This window comes from Balearica regulorum, chromosome 8 (genome assembly GCF_011004875.1).
Source record: "Balearica regulorum gibbericeps isolate bBalReg1 chromosome 8, bBalReg1.pri, whole genome shotgun sequence".
Lineage (NCBI taxonomy): Eukaryota > Metazoa > Chordata > Aves > Gruiformes > Gruidae > Balearica > Balearica regulorum.
Window position 1 is genome coordinate 6182682 of NC_046191.1, and position 16936 is coordinate 6199617.

The 16936-nt window shown below is 53.7% G+C and overlaps 1 protein-coding gene across 3 annotated transcripts in view; it reads left to right on the forward strand.

The window, feature by feature from the left end:
• Positions 1-16936, forward strand: part of SSBP3 (single stranded DNA binding protein 3) — a 53526-nt gene that overhangs the window by 19230 nt on the left and 17360 nt on the right. For all 3 annotated transcript variants that reach the window (XM_075759336.1, XM_075759337.1, XM_075759339.1), the window contains exon 5: positions 16453-16542. In XM_075759336.1, coding sequence (XP_075615451.1) covers positions 16453-16542 — 90 coding nt within the window. The remainder of the gene's footprint in view (positions 1-16452; positions 16543-16936) is intronic.

Sequence of the window (16936 nt, forward strand, 5' to 3'; positions counted from 1 at the left end):
CTTGGGGTTTGGGGCCAGCGGGGTGGTTTTTGCAGGGTTGTTGGAGATGTCCTCAGTCACACCAGTGGCCCAGCCAACGCTTGCACCAAACAAACCGGAGCAGCGGGCTGAACGCTGGGCCGGGAAGTTTGGAGGGAGGAGACGGCACGTCGGAGCCGCGTTCGTCAGGATGGAAATAACTGTCAGCCCCATTCAATCTGTCGCCTTGATCCCAGGGGACAATTGCAAAACAGGATTACTGGTACTTAAAAATTCATAGAAAACGTTTCTTATCACAACGTCATAATTGTTATGACTCAGAAGAGTAGAATTGCCATTTTCCTGTGCCTTTTTTCCCCCCTCACTTTTGTTGCATACTGAGTCCCTTGCTGCAGCTGCAGAATCGTCCAAAAAAAAAAAAAAAGCAACCAAACCCAAAACAGGGCAATGCTTTATTTTATGCTAACTGCTGCATTTGACTTGAAAATTATGTCCCACTGGGTCTCGTGGTCAGCGTATTACGGCGTGATGGATGGCTGTCAGAGCGGTGGTGGCTGGCAGATTGCGATGGGTGGAGGAGAACAGATGCCCGGTGACTTCAGGGGCTTTAGCGGAGCCCAGGACTGAAGACTGGAAAACAAAAGCAGATGGAAGGGCTCTGCTTGGGCTAACTATTCTTCTCCGGCCGCGTGTCGGGGAGGAAAGCTCGTCGGGCGGCCGTGTCCCTTCTGTGCTGTTCCTCCACGCAGAGCTGGGCTGCCCGATGAAGCCACAGGCGAGTCCCGCTTGACCCGAGGCCTGAGCCTACGTGCAAACCATCGGTGCGGATCTCTAAAGGGCAGCCTTCCCCCCCTCACCCACCCTCCCCAAAAGAACAGCTTGCCTTTATGGAGTTCACACTCCATGTGACAGCTCCTGTTAACCCTTGGCCCTACTGATGGATCTGAGAGGAGACCCCGGCAGGCTCCGGTGCTGACCCATCTGGAGGGCGGTTGCCAGCATGTTTTGTGCTCCAGGTTGTGTTTGTCTTCGGAGTTGCGCAGGACCATGTGAATTTGAGCCATGCCAGTGGAAGCCTGGTTTGAATAAAGACCTTTGCAGGTGCTATTTTGCAACCCCTCGTCCATTCCCTGTCCATCTCTCCTGCAAACTTTCCTACGCTTTCTACCCCTGCAAAGGGTTTAGAAACCGTGCTGCCTTGTACTGTTTCTCCACTCACATCCATATCTCCTTATCTTTCGTCTCTTCGCTCGCCTCCCACCCCTCCAGTCCGTCCAAACTTGGGCAGGTGGTTGCCATCTTCCCAGCTGGCGGTCGCTGGGGATTGCAGGGTTAATGGTGAAATTAAATTTCACTGCTGTTTTTGAATTAATTGAATCATCAGCGTGGGTAACGGGAAACAGTGGTATCATAATGTACTTGATATGGGTCTTTAAGTCAGCGTTTGTTGCGAAATCTAGAGCGCTAGATCTTGGTGGAAGTGATGGCTAACTGATATATTGCAGTTATGGCCACAGTACAAAGGCTCCTGCTACATCTTACAATGTTCAGGTCATAAAGTTGAGTTGGTTTATGACATGGCCATTTTCCCTGCGCGCTTCCCACGGTGCTCCTAGTTCATATTCGGAAAAACCCTGCGGTTGGCAGGAGCCAGCAGCGCTCCCGGCATGTCCCTCTGGGGAAGCACCAAACGTGTATGAAGATGTTCTTTTGGGTGGCAGAGCAGCATCGAGGTTTTGCTCCCAGCACTTTCTGAGGTTTTGGCTGCTGGAGGAAGTGGCAACGGGGGGAAATATTCCTTTTCCTCAAAGAAAACAGCACAGAGACTTTTATTGATTTGCGGCAACATCTGGGCTTTCCATACTCAGTGGCCCTGAGGTGGCTTCAGGACCTGCCTTGGAGAGGAAAAGCTACCCAGGCTGAGGGCCAGCATCCCTGCACAACGTCCCCGCTATGCTGGGGACAGAACTCCCCTGCCGGGCATCATGTGGGCTCCTCTCATCCTTTAGAAGGGCTTTACCTGGTCCGGTGTGGTGGGACTGCATCGTGGTGTGGTGGGACGGCATCACAGCGTGGTGCTTTGTGGTGGATGGTGGCACACCGATGGATTTCCTCTTCAGCCAGTGCTCGTGGAGGGCTGGCGTTAATTAAAAAGTGGAAAAAAAAAAGTAAACTTTCAGCATATGCATTGCAGAGCTGCTTGCAGGTTTCCACCCACGCATGGTTCCTGCGTCCTGCCCCGGCAGCCTGGGACTCCCTCTCGCCAGGTCCTTGCTCCGGTTGCATGGATGCCCCCCGAGCAGCCCCAAGGCTGCTTAACCAACTGAAATCTGTTAGAAGTTGCCTTGATATGAATATCGATCTTCACATTTAACTCTGCTTTGCCCAGTTGATAGCACCCAGGCTGGTGGTGTGGAGCACAAGCACACTGCAGGGCCATGGCTGGCTTTCAGAGGAGGGTTTTGCGGGGGACACCAAAAAACCTCGGTGCCGAAGAGCTTGTTCTAGTGCATTAGTTTAGATTTTGTGTTAATACTTGCTTATTATTTCTGCTAGTTATGGCTCTAATGAGGTGAGACGTGCCGTATGTTGTCCATAGGGAGGGAGCGCCGCAGGTGGGGCAGGGGCCGGCCTGTGGGTAGATGCAACGTGGAAGAGCCTCAAATTGCTCCTCTGACTCGGTGAGCTGAAGCACCAGCTGATCTGGCCGTGCCACCGGGTGCTGGCGCCTATGTCACGGGTGTTGGTGCCCATGTCACGGGTGTTGGTGCCCATGTCACGGGTGTTGGCGCCCATGTCACAGGTGTTGGTGCCCATGCCACACCATGGAGCCATCCACCTGCCGGCAGCACCTTCTTGCTCTTCATCCACTCTCATCTTCTCCAGCTCCCAGCAATTTTTTCCTACCATTCCTCCTTCCCTTCTCTTACCCTCAACAGGTTTTTGCTCAAAAAGAGCGTGGTTTTGGGGCTGGGTCCAGCCGTGCGGTTCCTGTGCCTCCTCTCAGGAGAAGCAGCAGTGGCCCTGATCTGAGCAGCCTGGGCTGCCTGCTCGGAGCAGGAGTTTGGAACGAAACCGTATCACGGTAAAGAAATATTTATTGGTGAGTCCTGAACTTAATTTGAACAGGGCTCTGCTGTTTAAACAATTGTTGGAGCCATAAACCAGAAGCCCTTAATTATGGCTAATTATTTTCTGTGGTGAATCTATATGCAAGCTCATCAGCATGAGTTCTCCTCTGAAATGCACCAGTTGCGTGTCCAGGCATCATCCAGCCTGAATGTCCCTAATAAAATAAGAGGCAGAAGTGTTGCCGCTGGCCCGGCTGCCGGACCCGGCAGGAGCCTGCCTGCTTGCCTGCAGTTTCTTTAAAATCTGGGGGTCGGGGCAGGGCGCAGGAGCCCGGAGACTCCCCGGGCAGGCGGCCGGGGACCTGAGAGCAGGCAAGAGCAAGACAGGAGCTCTTTGGGACATGGACTTTAAACTCTCCGGCATTTCGGGTTTGTTTAAAAAACCAACTAGGTAAATATTTGTGAAGCGGTTGGGATCTGGCTGCGGGGTCGGGCGGCGCTGCTGCAGCCGGGCAGGCTGGTCGCTGGCCTCCCACGGACCCCATCCTTCCCGCGGCAGGAGGCACATCCATCCTCAGCCCTGCCGAGGAGCCGGCAGAGGCAACGCAGGGCGCTTGGCGTCATCACACGGGCCTCGCTTCCCTAGGGTTTGGGGTAAAAATGGGTGCCTAGAGGTCTGTCCCTCGGGATGTACTGGTGCGATGCGTCGGTGGGACGTATTTAGGACAAGGCTCCCGGTGAGGCTGCGCTGTGCATCCCAGGGATGTCCCTTCTGTGCCACCCATGGCACTTTTGGGGGTTGGGAGCGTCCTTGTCTGCTGAACCTGGAGCCTCCTGCCCTGTGCACCCCTCCAGGAGGACGGCACGGTGAGGATGGCGGGGCGGGAGGATGGCACGGCGCGGGGGGGGAGCGGTCCAGGCTGCCTGTACGCAGCAGCTGTCAGCACTGCTGCCTGCGCCCGCCCGGCCCCAGCCTCTTCCTCATGGCACAGATGGTTTTAACACTTTCCTGGGCCTTTTTTTCTATAATTAACTCTTGTTTGCAAGTGGGAAGACACTTCTTTCCTTTTGGCAGAGCCATCAAACTCTCCTCGGCGGTGTGCTTTTTTAAAGCCATCGCGTATCTATCCCCCAACCGCAGTCTGTTGTTTTTACCAGGCTCTTTTATGGCTCTGGGCTGCCCCCCCCCCCCTTTTTTTTCCCCCACCCCGTTGCTCTTGCCCGGAGGTAAAATCCGCAGGGATTGCAGGCGGAGGAGGCCCAGCTCCGGGAGGGGAGCTAATGAATCCGGCCAAGGCGATACAAAAGCCCGGGAAGGGGGAATATGGAGGGGGCCCTTCCCTGCACCGGGAGCCCTTGGAAATCCCCCCTGGCTTTGTGCGGCTTAGCGGGGTGCTGCCTGCACAAAAGCCCCTCGTCCCTGATGTCGCTTCCGTACGGCAGCTGGGAAGTGTTTTCCCAGGAGGGGCCGTCGCCTACCGAAACGCTGGCGGGTGTGGGGGGCTGCTGCCGTGGGTGCCCCGTCCCACCGAGACGGGAGGAGGGAGAAAGCCCACAGAGCACCAGAGCTTCCCCGGCACGGCACGGGGCTGCCGGCGGCTCGGGGGGGCTGCAGGGTGGCCCGGGAGCGGTGGGCAGGAGAAGAGTGTCATCACCCCGAGGATGCGGGGCTCCTCTCCAGCTTGTAGTGAGGCTTAGAAAAACTCGAGTGCCGTGGGGCATCCTCCGCCTTTTGGGGAGCTTGGGGTCTGCCTGCAGCTCCCCGTGGGATTTTGGGGGTGTTTCTTCCCAGGGAGGCGAGGAGCAGCGGCCGTCAGAGCCAGGAGGTTGTGGGATGCTCAGCTTTGGGGACCAAGAGCGTTAGCCCCGAGGATGGGGCCACAGCCCGACGGTGGGACCACAACCTGGTCACTGTGGGCACGTCACCGTGGAGAGGAGGGTGCTGTCGGGGCCGTGCGACCGGTGCAGCCCCGCCGGCAGTGTGCCTGGGCTTGCACTGGGGTGTTGCGAGAGCGGCTCTGACTGCGTGGAGCAGAGGAGCTGTTCTTCTTACCTCCGGATATCAAAATGGTGGATAGAAAAAAAGAAAGAGAAAAAGCCCGTCAGGAAGTTTCCATCAGCAGTTCACAGCCATGACCCCCGTGCCCGTCCCCATCCATCCCTCAGACTCTGCCACCCCCTCTAACCAGGTTTTCCCCAGGGCTGCCAGCCTAGACAAGACCTTGCAGTGATGCTCAGTGCTCTCACATCACTCCCTCCCCCGCTCTGCTGTCTGAAAGCCTGGGGCTAATTTTTTTTTTTTCTCCCCCCCCCCTGCTCTCAAGACTTTAAGTTTTCCTGCCTCACGTACTAGTTTATTGCTGGGTCAGGGGGCAGGGGTTTGCATGCTGGTTTTATAGGGTCCCTCCAGAGCCAGCTTCAAAAAGCTCCCAGTTCATAAATGGGGGGGTTTATATTAACTGTCTTATTTTGACGGGGAGAGGTGCTCTTAGAAGTGAAATAATTAATGGTTTGTAAGCTTTAAGGATAACATAGTTTGGAGTTTCATCTAACCAAACCGCTCTGTAAGCATGCAAAAAAAGTGACTAACTTAAAACCGCCACGTTTTTATCAGCAGTCCTCCCCTAACGCGATGTGCCCCATGTGAGTTTGCTCCTGGAGTTACACAACCCCACAGGGACTTTTCCGCAGGGAAGCCCCACGGCTTGGCTGCGCCCGGACTGCCGGTGGTGCCAAAGCAATGCCGGAGAGCTGGCGTTAAGGTAAATAAAACGTGGGGCCACTTTGGAGCAGTGTTTCCTATCCCAGGTAGGGGTAGGCGAGAGAAAGCAGGGCTGGAGGCGAGGTGGTAGGGTGACTTCCTTCCCATCCCATGGATACGCACCTCTTCTCCTTCTCCAGAACATGCCGTAATATTTAAAACGCTCTGGAAATTAAACTTTCCCCGTTCACCCTCCTCCTCCTGAAAAATCCCAGCCTGCCAGGGAAGATCTGTGCCCCCGCCAAGCTAGCTTAGCCCCTGGCTTTTGCTGGGTGTGGAGAAAACCACCAGTTCTTGGGAAGAGCGCTGAACTACATGCTGGCTTACGTCAGATTTACTCCTCCCGTCCTTTGCTCTAGCTGCTCTATTAATTTTCAAATGCCTCGAGCAACTACCGGACCTGGGAAACGGTATTTTTGGGGGCAGCACCCTCAAATAACTGCAATAAATAAACCCTGCTGTTAAAAAAAGAGGGGAAACGGACACGGGGGCTGCGCTCACCTGGATTGAAAGAGTATTTTTAGTGTGAATTTTCATCGGAAATCATGCGTGCACAATCTGTCGGGGGGCTGCGGGGGGGCCCACACCCTTTATCCACCCATACACCACTTTCAAGGTGCAAAGCGCTGCTCCTGGGGGGGATACGGGGTGCGGAGGGGCGGCAGCGGGTCCTTCCCGGGGGCAGATTTGGGATGCGAGGGCTCCATATGGCTGGAAGGGATTAGCCTGGAGGATTAGATGAGCGGACAGGAGGGGAAAGTTGCTGCAATCTGCCCCCCTCCCCAAACCCCCCATCTCTGACCCCCCAGCAGATGTGCAGGGATGATTTCTGGGGACATTAAGCACCGCTTTGGGTTTGGCTGCACCCCCGGAGCCACAGCCCGGTCTCAGCGCTGCCAGGGGAGAGCGATGGCCATGGCCGGGGCCGGGATCCCGCACCGGCGGGTGATGAGGAAAGCTGGGATTTTCCTCCTGCCGCCGCCTCGCACCCACGTGTTGCGTCTTCCCTTGAGCTCAACGCGTTTCAAACCCGAGCTGTTTGCTCAACCTTTAAGCTTGCCCGGAGAGAGCGTCGGCAGTGCTCGGTGCTGCATCACACTGCTCAAACAAACCTGCTCCCCAGGGACGAGGGATGGGCGAGCCTGGGATACGGCACTCGGGAGGTTGCACGTGGCGTGACCTCATCGGCAGCCATCCGGGACGCGGGGAGGGTCGGCGCTGCTGATGCGGGATGCTCTGCAGCTCCGTACCCGGGCAGCACTTAGGTGTGAAACATTGCGTGGAGGGTAGAATATTTTTCCCATTTTTAAAACATCACACTGGAAATTGGAGGAGTCGTGCTGAGGCACGATGGCTTTTCTCCACGCACGCCAGCGAGGGCATCACTCAATCGCAAAACCCATCTTGCTTGGGATTGGGGTTTGCCAACAGCTTTCCTTGCGCCATCCCGGTGCTGCCGTCTCTGGAAAAGCTCACGGAGGACCAGGAAGGCTCTCGGAGCGTGACCGCAGCCTCACGAAGGGCTTCCAAGCCCGTGCTTGCTTCTTGGGACACATCAAGGGTACAGAAACCCAGTGGACTTGCCAGGGCAGTGCTCCCAGGAGAGTGGGTGCTATAGGATGTGTCCTATAGGATGGGTGCTATCTGGGTGATGGGGAGGACAAAAGCCCATAGATATAATTGCTACCAAATACAACAGTCCTTAAAATTGGCAATAAGTCCTTCCTTCCTGGTTAATTCAGGTCTCTGACGAGCCGCTGTGGGTCTGGCCACAGCGGTGCCGGCTGCTCCCGTGCAAAGTCCGACGTCTTCCTCCCCATCTGCCCCGCCGGGGTTTGTACGAAGTGCTGGACTTTGTACCCGCGCAGCAAGTCACAGCCCTTTTTTAAGTCAGCTGCCACCTCCGCCTCAATTTAAAACATTTCCATCCCTCCAGCAGCATATTTAACAGAAGATGCTGTGCAGAGAAGGTGCTACAAAGCATCTTCAAACATCAACAGAGCCACTTTTGTTAAAAATGATGATTTCTTTTTTTTTTATATAACCTGCTGCTTTGTTATAGAAGGGGATTTGATTTTTTTTTTTGTTTTTAAGGGCTCCTTGTGGAAAAACTTTACTCTTCACAGATCAGCAGGCACATCCATCAGGGGCCGCTGTGAGCGGGGCCGGATGCTCGGCCACCTCTGTAGGTACACAAAACCCGTTTGAACGCCTGCGAAAGGTTACGGCGGCGCTTAAAAAGCGCCGCCGTAACCTTTCGCAGGCGTTCAAACGGGCTTTGTGTTATTACACGAAGATGGTGGCCGTCAGCATCTTGTCAGGGATGGGCAGATGGCGTTCACCTGCTCCGGACCAACTTCTTTTGCCCTTTGGCTTTGGTGTCGGGGAATAATACCGGGGCAGCTGCTAGCAGTAAAATAGGCTTAAGCAAATGGGATATTTTGGCATTCAAGTGCATGACAAGAATGGGAGTATTTGCATTAATTCCCTCCTCTCTTTCCCTGCGGCGGGAGATGATGGAGAAAACGGGGATGTTTTCCTGCAGGGCAGAGCTGGATCCCGGTCTTCTCCAGCCTGACCGGGGATGGGGAAGCACCGAATGCCGTGCCGGGGTGCCAGTGCTCCGTCCCGCAGCATCCCACTGCCCGAACAATGGAAATGGATGTTTTTCCAGGGAGGTCATGGTGTTTCCCGCTGCGCTGCAAAGGCAGGCACCAGGGGAGTCTCACCGGATAAGGGTTAGGCACTGGGCATCACTCTTTCCCTACCCAAACTCGCTGCTTATTTTATATTATTTTTGATTGCAAACAGCAGCCGATGAGATCAGCTAGCTGAAACACAAGGTGGCAAAAAAAAAAAAAAAAAAAAAAATTAAAAAAAATATTTCTAGTCTGCACCCATCTTTACTGGGGAAATTGCTGCCCAGTGCTGGATGCCTTCAGGGTGTTTTGTGGTGCGCCGGCTAGCCGATGGGATTGGCAATATCCTCGTTAGTTGTTAGTAAATCCTTTGGACAAGTTAAAACAATGTTTTTTCAAATGCACGTGGTGCAACGGCGCGGCGTTTTTCTAAAGCCACGAATTATCTATTTTTCTTCTCTTTTAAATTAAATTACCAATTTAAATCTATCTTTTCTTATAACCCCTTCCAAAATTCGCTTGGCAATTTCAATCTGGAAGGAGGCAGAAGGCAGAGGAGCGGTGATTTGTACAGGCGCTGCGAAGCAGTAGTCGGGCTGCCAACGCCAGCAGCTTCCCTTGCACCTCATCACCAAATTATTACAATTTTTTTATGAGAGGGAGGCAGTATTTTTCCCTAATCTGGGCTTTTCAAAGCTTGGTAAAGGAGAGGACTTGATTTTGACCACGGTGCTCAAGGCGGGGATGGAAGGCGAGCCGGTGCATGCACCAAGCATCCAGCCGCGCAACCCCAAGTAATTACACCCCGACAGCAGCGGTGCGAAGCGAGGGGCATCACGGGGAGTAACACCCACCCATCTGCTTTAACCATCACAACTTTGCAGAAAACTCCGTCAGATTCCCTCTCCCAGCAGCTTTGCTTGCTGGAGCTATTTCCCTTTCGGTTTTAAAAATAAGAATAATTTTTAAAAATCTGAAATTAATCCGTTAGCTTTGCATAGAGCTTGTGTAGATACATCAGGAGCAAATCCAGGGGGAACCACAAAGTGTCTGGTGCAGGAGAAAATACAGGTTGTCGGTGCGAGGAGCTGCACGGCGGCAGTGGCCGGACAGCCCTCGGTAGAGCTGAGCATCCCGCGCTGATAGATGAGCGGTAGATTAATAGTCCTAAGCAATTGCATTATCTAATGAAAATTTTATATAATTATTTTATATAACTTTTTTGGCAGGTGGACCCTGAAATGGATGGTATTGATTGCTGGAAAAGAGCCTGGCCTGTCTGTTGCTAGAATTATTAGAGGAGAATTGATAGTAATTAATACCTGTGTATTTACAGCATTTTCCAGGCTGCTAATTGCACGAGATCCATTTGAGCTGTTTTGCAGCGGGGAGAATCTGTACACCGGTTTTAAGGTGTGGGCTGGACGTGGGTCTTGTGCCAGGGAAGATGCCAGCACCTCTCCCGCTGCTGGCACCGAGCTGGGACCCCGGCTTCACCTTCGCTCCAAGCTGGGGACGGGGGGGCTCAGGGATGCCCGTGGTGAAGCATCCCTAAATACCAGGGACGGGGTGCATCCGGGCACCCAACTGCGCGGTGTGAAGCACGGGAGCGCTCTCCTCTGCAAAGCCCTTCCTAAGTCAGGGGAAGCGCTACCAGCAAGCCCGGCTTAACTTCCCAGAAGTTTCCCTTTGTAAACCTTTCCCTACACACGCGCGTGCAAAACCGACCCGAATTGCATTCAGTCCGTTTTACACCTCCCGTGCTTATCCCTTCTCTCGCCCTCTGCCCCCCAACGTCCGTGTCGTCCCCCCCCCGCTTTTTTAATTCGATTGCTGTGAAATTTTTGCAGCCCTGCCAAGTTATTTCCTTGGGATATATTTAGAGAAAGCCAGCTCAGCAGAGAGCGCTGGGTGTTTGCGTAAGGATGTTTGTAAATGTTAGCAGGAACGCTGGCGGGCTGGCGGAGCAGATGTCCGCGAGATGCTACCAAGAGCCTTATTTACAAACTTCTAAATGACTGAAGGGGTTTCCTTCCCGGGGATAAGGGGGACGCCGACTTAAGAGATTAAAATCCTATTGTTTCGTGGCCGGAGCTGCTGTCTCAGATTATCCTTTACAAGGAGGAGTAAAAAAAAAAAAAAAAAAAAAGTCCCATATTAGCTTGAAACACCATTCCACTGTTTGGCCTTTCTTTTTTTTTTTTTTTTTTCCCCAAAAAGCTCAGGGAAAATGTGAGGCTGGGGGTTGTTTCTTTTTAAAGGAGGGGGGGAAAAGTGGCCGAGTGTGGCTGTTCCCGGCCGGGACGTATACTGGTGCTTTGTGTGCTGGGCGGCTCGCAGGTGATGTATTTAAAATAAGCACAAAAAGCTTGCGTTATCCTAGAAGTGTAATTGAGTTGAACTTGTATGCACAGCTCGGTGTCCCTCGAGAGCGCGGTGTTGGCGTTGGGGTGGTACGCGTGATGACACTGCTACAAGCCCGTTTCATCCTTTTTTTTTATTTTTTTTAATATCATCTTCTTGCCAATACGCAAAGCTTGATCTCGGCCTCCTTTTACCTTCTTTTACCCTAAAATAAACCAAAACTGGTTTGTTTTGTCTCCTGGAGCATCCAGCCAAGTAGCTTTCAGCGGAGGAATCAGGATGGTCTTCAGCTGGGGAGCGTGGTGCACCCCAAAAACACTCTGAGCCTACTCGGGAGGCTTTGCAAGCACCGTGGATTTGAAGTGGGTGCCACGGTGGGTGCCCGCTGCCGGCTCACGGCTCAACGATCGTAGTCCGTCGGCTGCGGCGGGCCGGCATTTTATTTATTTTCACGCACGTTAATGCAACGCAGATGCTGCCACCGACCCGCGGAGGGGACTGATGCAGGAGAGCATCTAAGGGCCCGGTCCGGAGGAAGTGGTCGGCGTGCCGTCCTCCCTGGCGTTAATCGGGTTACTGGGAGGTGTGGGAGGGTTCTATTATTAAATTTAAAACCTGGCTATATAAGATGAAGGCAGCTTTAACGAGATGAAAAGGCTTAACTGGAGTCCAATTAAATTCCGTATTACCTGTTTACGCAGCCTGCTTAAGTCCTGACCTGCACCGCTGATTTCTTCTGTACGCTCCAAAGCCTGTGCTCTAGGCAAAAAAAAAAAAAAAAAAGAAAATTAAAATCAAAGGAGACAGATAGATCCCAGATCACCAACAGGTCCCGAGCATCCCCGCACGCTCGTACCGGCGCCAGCTGCCCTCGAATGCCTGGTGCTGCTCCCAGGTGTGAGATGCAGCCAAAATCCCCTGGAGAGGAGAGCAAGGGCAGAACCATCTTGAGCCAAAAAAGCAAACGTCTGGCCGTCCTTAGTTTGGTTTTAGGCCTGTGCCATGAAGATATTTGCTCTCCCCGTCTCGCGGCCGGGTTGATGGAGGCTGGGACCGGCAGAGCAGCCGGTGCCCGTGGGGCTTCCCATGGAGGGAGCATCCTCTCTGCTGCCTGCCAGCACCTTGCACCGCTGTTTGGAGGTTTTGGGTTTTTTTTTTTTAAATAGTGTTTGGTGAAAGCCAGCTGTGGGATGCCGGGGCAAGCTCTGCAGCTGCCTGCACGACCCAAAGCTGTTTGCTCTGAGCGTGCGGTGGAGACACCGGCTCGCATTTAATGGCAGAGTAAATACCGCTGATGGGAACCCGGTTTTCATAGTTACTACAAACCGTCCCTCGTGTTGGCAAAGCACGGCAGGTTTGGGCGGGCGGCAGGCTGGGGCTCGGCTGGTGCCCTGCTGCCCCACGGGCTATCGGCTCACCACGACGCTGGGAACCTTGCAGGATGGGATGCACCTTCGGGATGCTCTTGGAGGCGGCTCAGGCTTGTCCAGCAATGGGGATGAGGAGGAAGGATCCCGTTGCAGCATCCCGAGGGCTGCCGGGATCCAGAGAGCTCCCCAGCTTCCCAAACCTTCCCTTGTTGGGTGCTGCCTTTTATTACCGGGGATACCCTGGGGCTGGGGGCAGCGGCTGGCAGCAATTTCAACCCACCGGCTCTGCTCCGGCTGCTCTGGTTTTTAAATTCAGCCCCCCCCCCGAAACCCTCTGGGCCTCGGTGGTGCCTCACAGCTCCTCTCGGGTCGAGTCTGCCGCAGGGCGGGGGGGGCAGGAAATGGCTCGCCGCACCCTGCTCTCGGCAAACCTTCACGCCTAGCAAAGACCTAAACTCTGCATTAAAGAAAGTAAATAAATAAAAGCACCAGTCCACGGCTCCTCCCAGGGCTGTGGGACGAGAGATGAGTTATGTTCCCGGCTCAGCCGGTCTGTTAAAGCAAATTCGGGTGGCACCGAAATGCTGGCGGGGCCGTGCCGGGGGCCGGGGGGCTGCTCGGTGCAGCCGTGCCGGTGCCCCTTCCCTCCCGCTCATAAACGCAATTAGTACAGCGGAATAACCTGGTTTCTTCCTAAGGATTAGGTTAAGAAAACAAGACCGTTTTAATAGTCCTTTTACATCCTACATAGATTTTAGCTGAAAAACCTAATTCGTTTGGCAGCACAGCCAAGCAGCTCATCTTTTTCTTTTTTCCCCTGGTTTTTCCCCCATAACCTGATGCCAGCGGTCCTGCACGAGCAGACTCCTACCGATAATTCAAGTGCCCAGCTCCTGGCTGTGCTGTTTTGTCCGATTTCCATTGCCTCCTGACCTCCATCCTTCTTTATTTGCAAAGCTATACTCGCAGGCAGCGGTAATAAATCAATTAATGACTCTGATGAATCGTTTAATGGCTGACAAAATAACACTACAGTCAACAGCTTGGATCTCTACAGCGGTACCAGAAGACGCTGGTTGACTCAGGGTAGGGAGACGAAACAGAGACTGTTAGCTCAATTAGTGCAATTAGTGTGCGATTTAAAGGCTTAGACGGCATCTGCTGGCGTACCGAGCCGGTGTGTTAACTGAGAGCTTCAGTTTGGAAGCGAAACGCGGCGATCCAGATTGTCATCGGTCCGCTCGCTTCCACCAAAAAAGGGGAAAAAATCCAACAAACGTGGGAAAAAAATATTGTACATATATATGTGTGTATGTGTTTGTGTATATCTATGTATGCGTGCCCCAGGAACTGCGTTTTGTTTCCAGCACGGAGCAAATTTACCATCTAAGAAAAGGCAAACGAGCCAGCGTGCTGGCCGTGCCGGATCTGTCCTTGCTCATCCCCGGCAGCGGTCCCCAGCGTCCTTTGGTGGAAGGAAATTTGGGGCGTCGCGTGCCAACGGGGACCTTGGCGTGGCTGGACGTGCCTTCGGTTGAGCAGCAGCTTGATGCGGTGGCACAGCGGGCTTCACGTTCCGGCACCGTGCCGGTGCTGCCCGTCTCCTGCCTGCCCCTTCGGCGTCTCTGCTTTGCCCGTACCTGCCCCGGGTGGGGAGGGTTGGGGGCATTTAGATATTCGCCTGGTGAGAGAGGCTTGGCTGGCAAACTCCAGCTGAAATCTCCAGAGTCCCTAAAAAGAGTTTAACAAAAATGGTGAAATTAAGCTGGGTGAGGGGAGCTGGGAGGGCAAAAATTCCTGGGTTTACTGGAAATTGGTGCTGGAAGGCCCTTGGGGTCTCAGTGCTGACCCTCGGGGTTTGGATGCTGACCCTTAGGGTTTGGGAAATTTGTTCTCACTGTCTTTTTTTTCACCTTTTTCTTCCTTTCCTGGCGCGTGCCCAGGGTTTCGCAGAGCTGCTCCAGCCGCGGCTGCGCTCCCATCGCGTCGGCAGGGCTAAAGGTGCCTCGGTGTTTACCTTCGCGGCGGTGTTGGGGAGGGGAATAAAAAAGAAATAAAATGTCACTTCGCAGCCTTGTAAATCATTCATCAAGGGCTGACCAATTTGGCTCCCATCCTACAATATGCTCAGGGCACTTGTGGGTTTTTAATTACTGAGTTCTGCCAAGCGCCACATGTGCGAGGAACTTTAAATCCCCGTTTATGCCGTGAAGGTATAGGTGAGGTTTTGGGGTGTTTAACGCGGAAAAATACTCTGCGGTTTTGTGGAAAAATGGGCATTTGCTTCAAGATTTTCTTTGGCTGCTTTGCCCTCCTCCCTCTGCACCAGGGAGCAGAGGGAAGCAGGAGGGCAGCGGACTTTCCCCCTGGATCCCGTCCTCACTCTCCACCGCTTTGGGATCCCTTTTGCTTTGGGAGATTCCCCCAGCAAAGGATTATGGTGTGCTGGAAATCTCTTGAAACCATAAAATATCACCTTGGCAGCTTTATTGCAGCGCTCGCCGCCTTGGGAGAGAAGCGTTTTGCGTGATAGAGGGTTTAATAAAGGAAATTCCAAATGGGCTCGCTGCAGTTTGGGGCTCGGTCTTATATATTTTTGCATTAAGAACCGTCATCTGCTTTGCAGAGAAACTGCAATATGTTCATGGCCTTGGATTAAGATTTGGTTTTACTTTTATAGCTGACCCACTTGGGGGGATGGAGGGAGGGGGAGAAGTGGGTTCACTCCCTCTCCTGTCTATTTTTGCTGCCGTCTGATGTATAAAAAGAGCCTGGAACGGGCAGGCTTATTTTTCCTGCCAGGACTTTTTTTTATTAACTGTAAAAACACTCAGATCTGGCCTTTGCTGTTGATGTGGGGAAGGCTGCTTGGGATGCCTTGTTGGGGGGCTCGGGGGGAGCGTGGCCTGGACCGTGCCCGGGGACGCAGGACTCCGTAGCTGCAGGGAGACCCCTGTTATTTCGCAAAGAGAGTCTTTTTTCGGGGAATCAGCCTGCACTGTCGTCTCCAGTGCTTGCAGCTCTGAGATGCTGAGGTGGGAAAAGCAACCGCTCATCCGGCGTGATCCTGGCCTTCATCCCGTATCCTGCGCTGCCGGCTCCTACCGGAGAGCGTGATGGGGGAGGCAATGAGAGCTGGCCCCTGGGAAGGCGCAAGGCAGCGGTTAGCCGGATGCTCTCCTGCCTCTGCAGGGCTTTCTGGTCCAGAACAGCGAAGATTCCCAACCAAACGTGGGGGTCCCGTCTTGGCAAGCCTTAGTCTTTAATGAGAATCCTTAGTTTTCTGGGCTGCCCGAGTCCCGACGCCCCGGTTTCCCCTCTCTGTTTGCATCTCGCGGTTGTCACCGCATCGGATGCGACTGGGGACCGGGGCTGGCTCGGCTGCTACTGGAACACGGGGGTTTTGGGGTCGGGGTGCTCCAAGCTTTGGGGTAAAACCAAGCCTGAGCAGGCTCATGTGTACCCCATCTGCTCGTGGGGTTTTCCCGGTGGAAAATTTTTCCAACAATTTTTTTTTCATGGTGGACGATTTTCCTCGGCCCTGCGACATGGTTTTAGGTGCAGAAGTCCTTCTGGGTAGGAGCCTCCCATCAGGCTGATGCTTTCCCGGCCCCGCAGAGCAATAAAGAAGTAAATACGAACAGAGATGCTGAGCAGGAGCAAGCGGGGAGTCCAAGTACCCCATGTCTGCTCCCATCCCTCCTTTTTGGGGCTGGAGCTGCTCGGGTGGCTCATCCTGGGGAGGCTCGAGCAGGAGCGTGACCCCCCAGATCAGGTGTGATGAATTTAGAAATGCATACTAAAACTTTGGCGTGCTGGTGAGGTCGGGGAAGCATCTTTTTTGGAGGACAGAACCGAACCGGCAAGTATGCGGGGGGAGGTGGGGTAAGAGAAGCGTTTAAAAAGCCTTAAAACAGCTTCTCCCTCAAGTGACGCATTGGTTGAGGCTCCTCAGTGGATTAACCAGGCTAAATGCTTGGGTGAATGAATAAATAAGCCCCAGAATCATCCCCGGTTTTTGTGCGGCCATCTTCTCCGTGGGTGAATTGCTTCTCTGACTCCGAGCATCCTCTGCTGAGTCCCCCGTGGGGGGAGGATGCTTGGGGCATGGGAAGCGATGCTCGGGGCACAGGGAGTGATCTCGGGGCTCTGGAGGTAACGGGCTAATTGACTCAACGTAGTGTGGCAGGAAAGACAGCTTTTTTAACGTGTATTTTCTTAACTCCAACTCAAACCCACCATGTTTGTCCCGGTTTTGTTCCCCGCAGAGCGCAGCTGCTGCCCCGAGTCCTGTGCTTGGAAACATTCCCCCGAACGACGGGATGCCCGGGGGCCCCATCCCGCCCGGTTTCTTCCAGGTAGGCTGCCGCTCTTCCCGACGTTCACCTCTGCACCGTGCACGTGTTCGCTTACGCTCTGGGTGTCAGCTCTGTCGTGCCTGTGGTTTTTTTTTTCCCAAGGGGATGCTAGGGAAGCAGCATGCCCACGTAGCTGACCTGTCTAGGAATAACTCCTGTTCTGCTGTCCTTCCATGTTTGCTTTCTATTTTTTTGTGGCTTTAAAGCGAATTTCTTTCTTGCTCGAAGAGGTTACTGTGTATTTACAACCAATGTTTTTTTCCAAAGCTGCTTGGTTTGTGTTTGGGTTGGGATTGTATTTGTTCTCCGGTCCTAACAGACGTGCGTAATTGAAAACATTCTGGATTTTGATTCCTGAAACTTCCCCCCCCCCCCCCAGCCCCGCCTCCTCTCT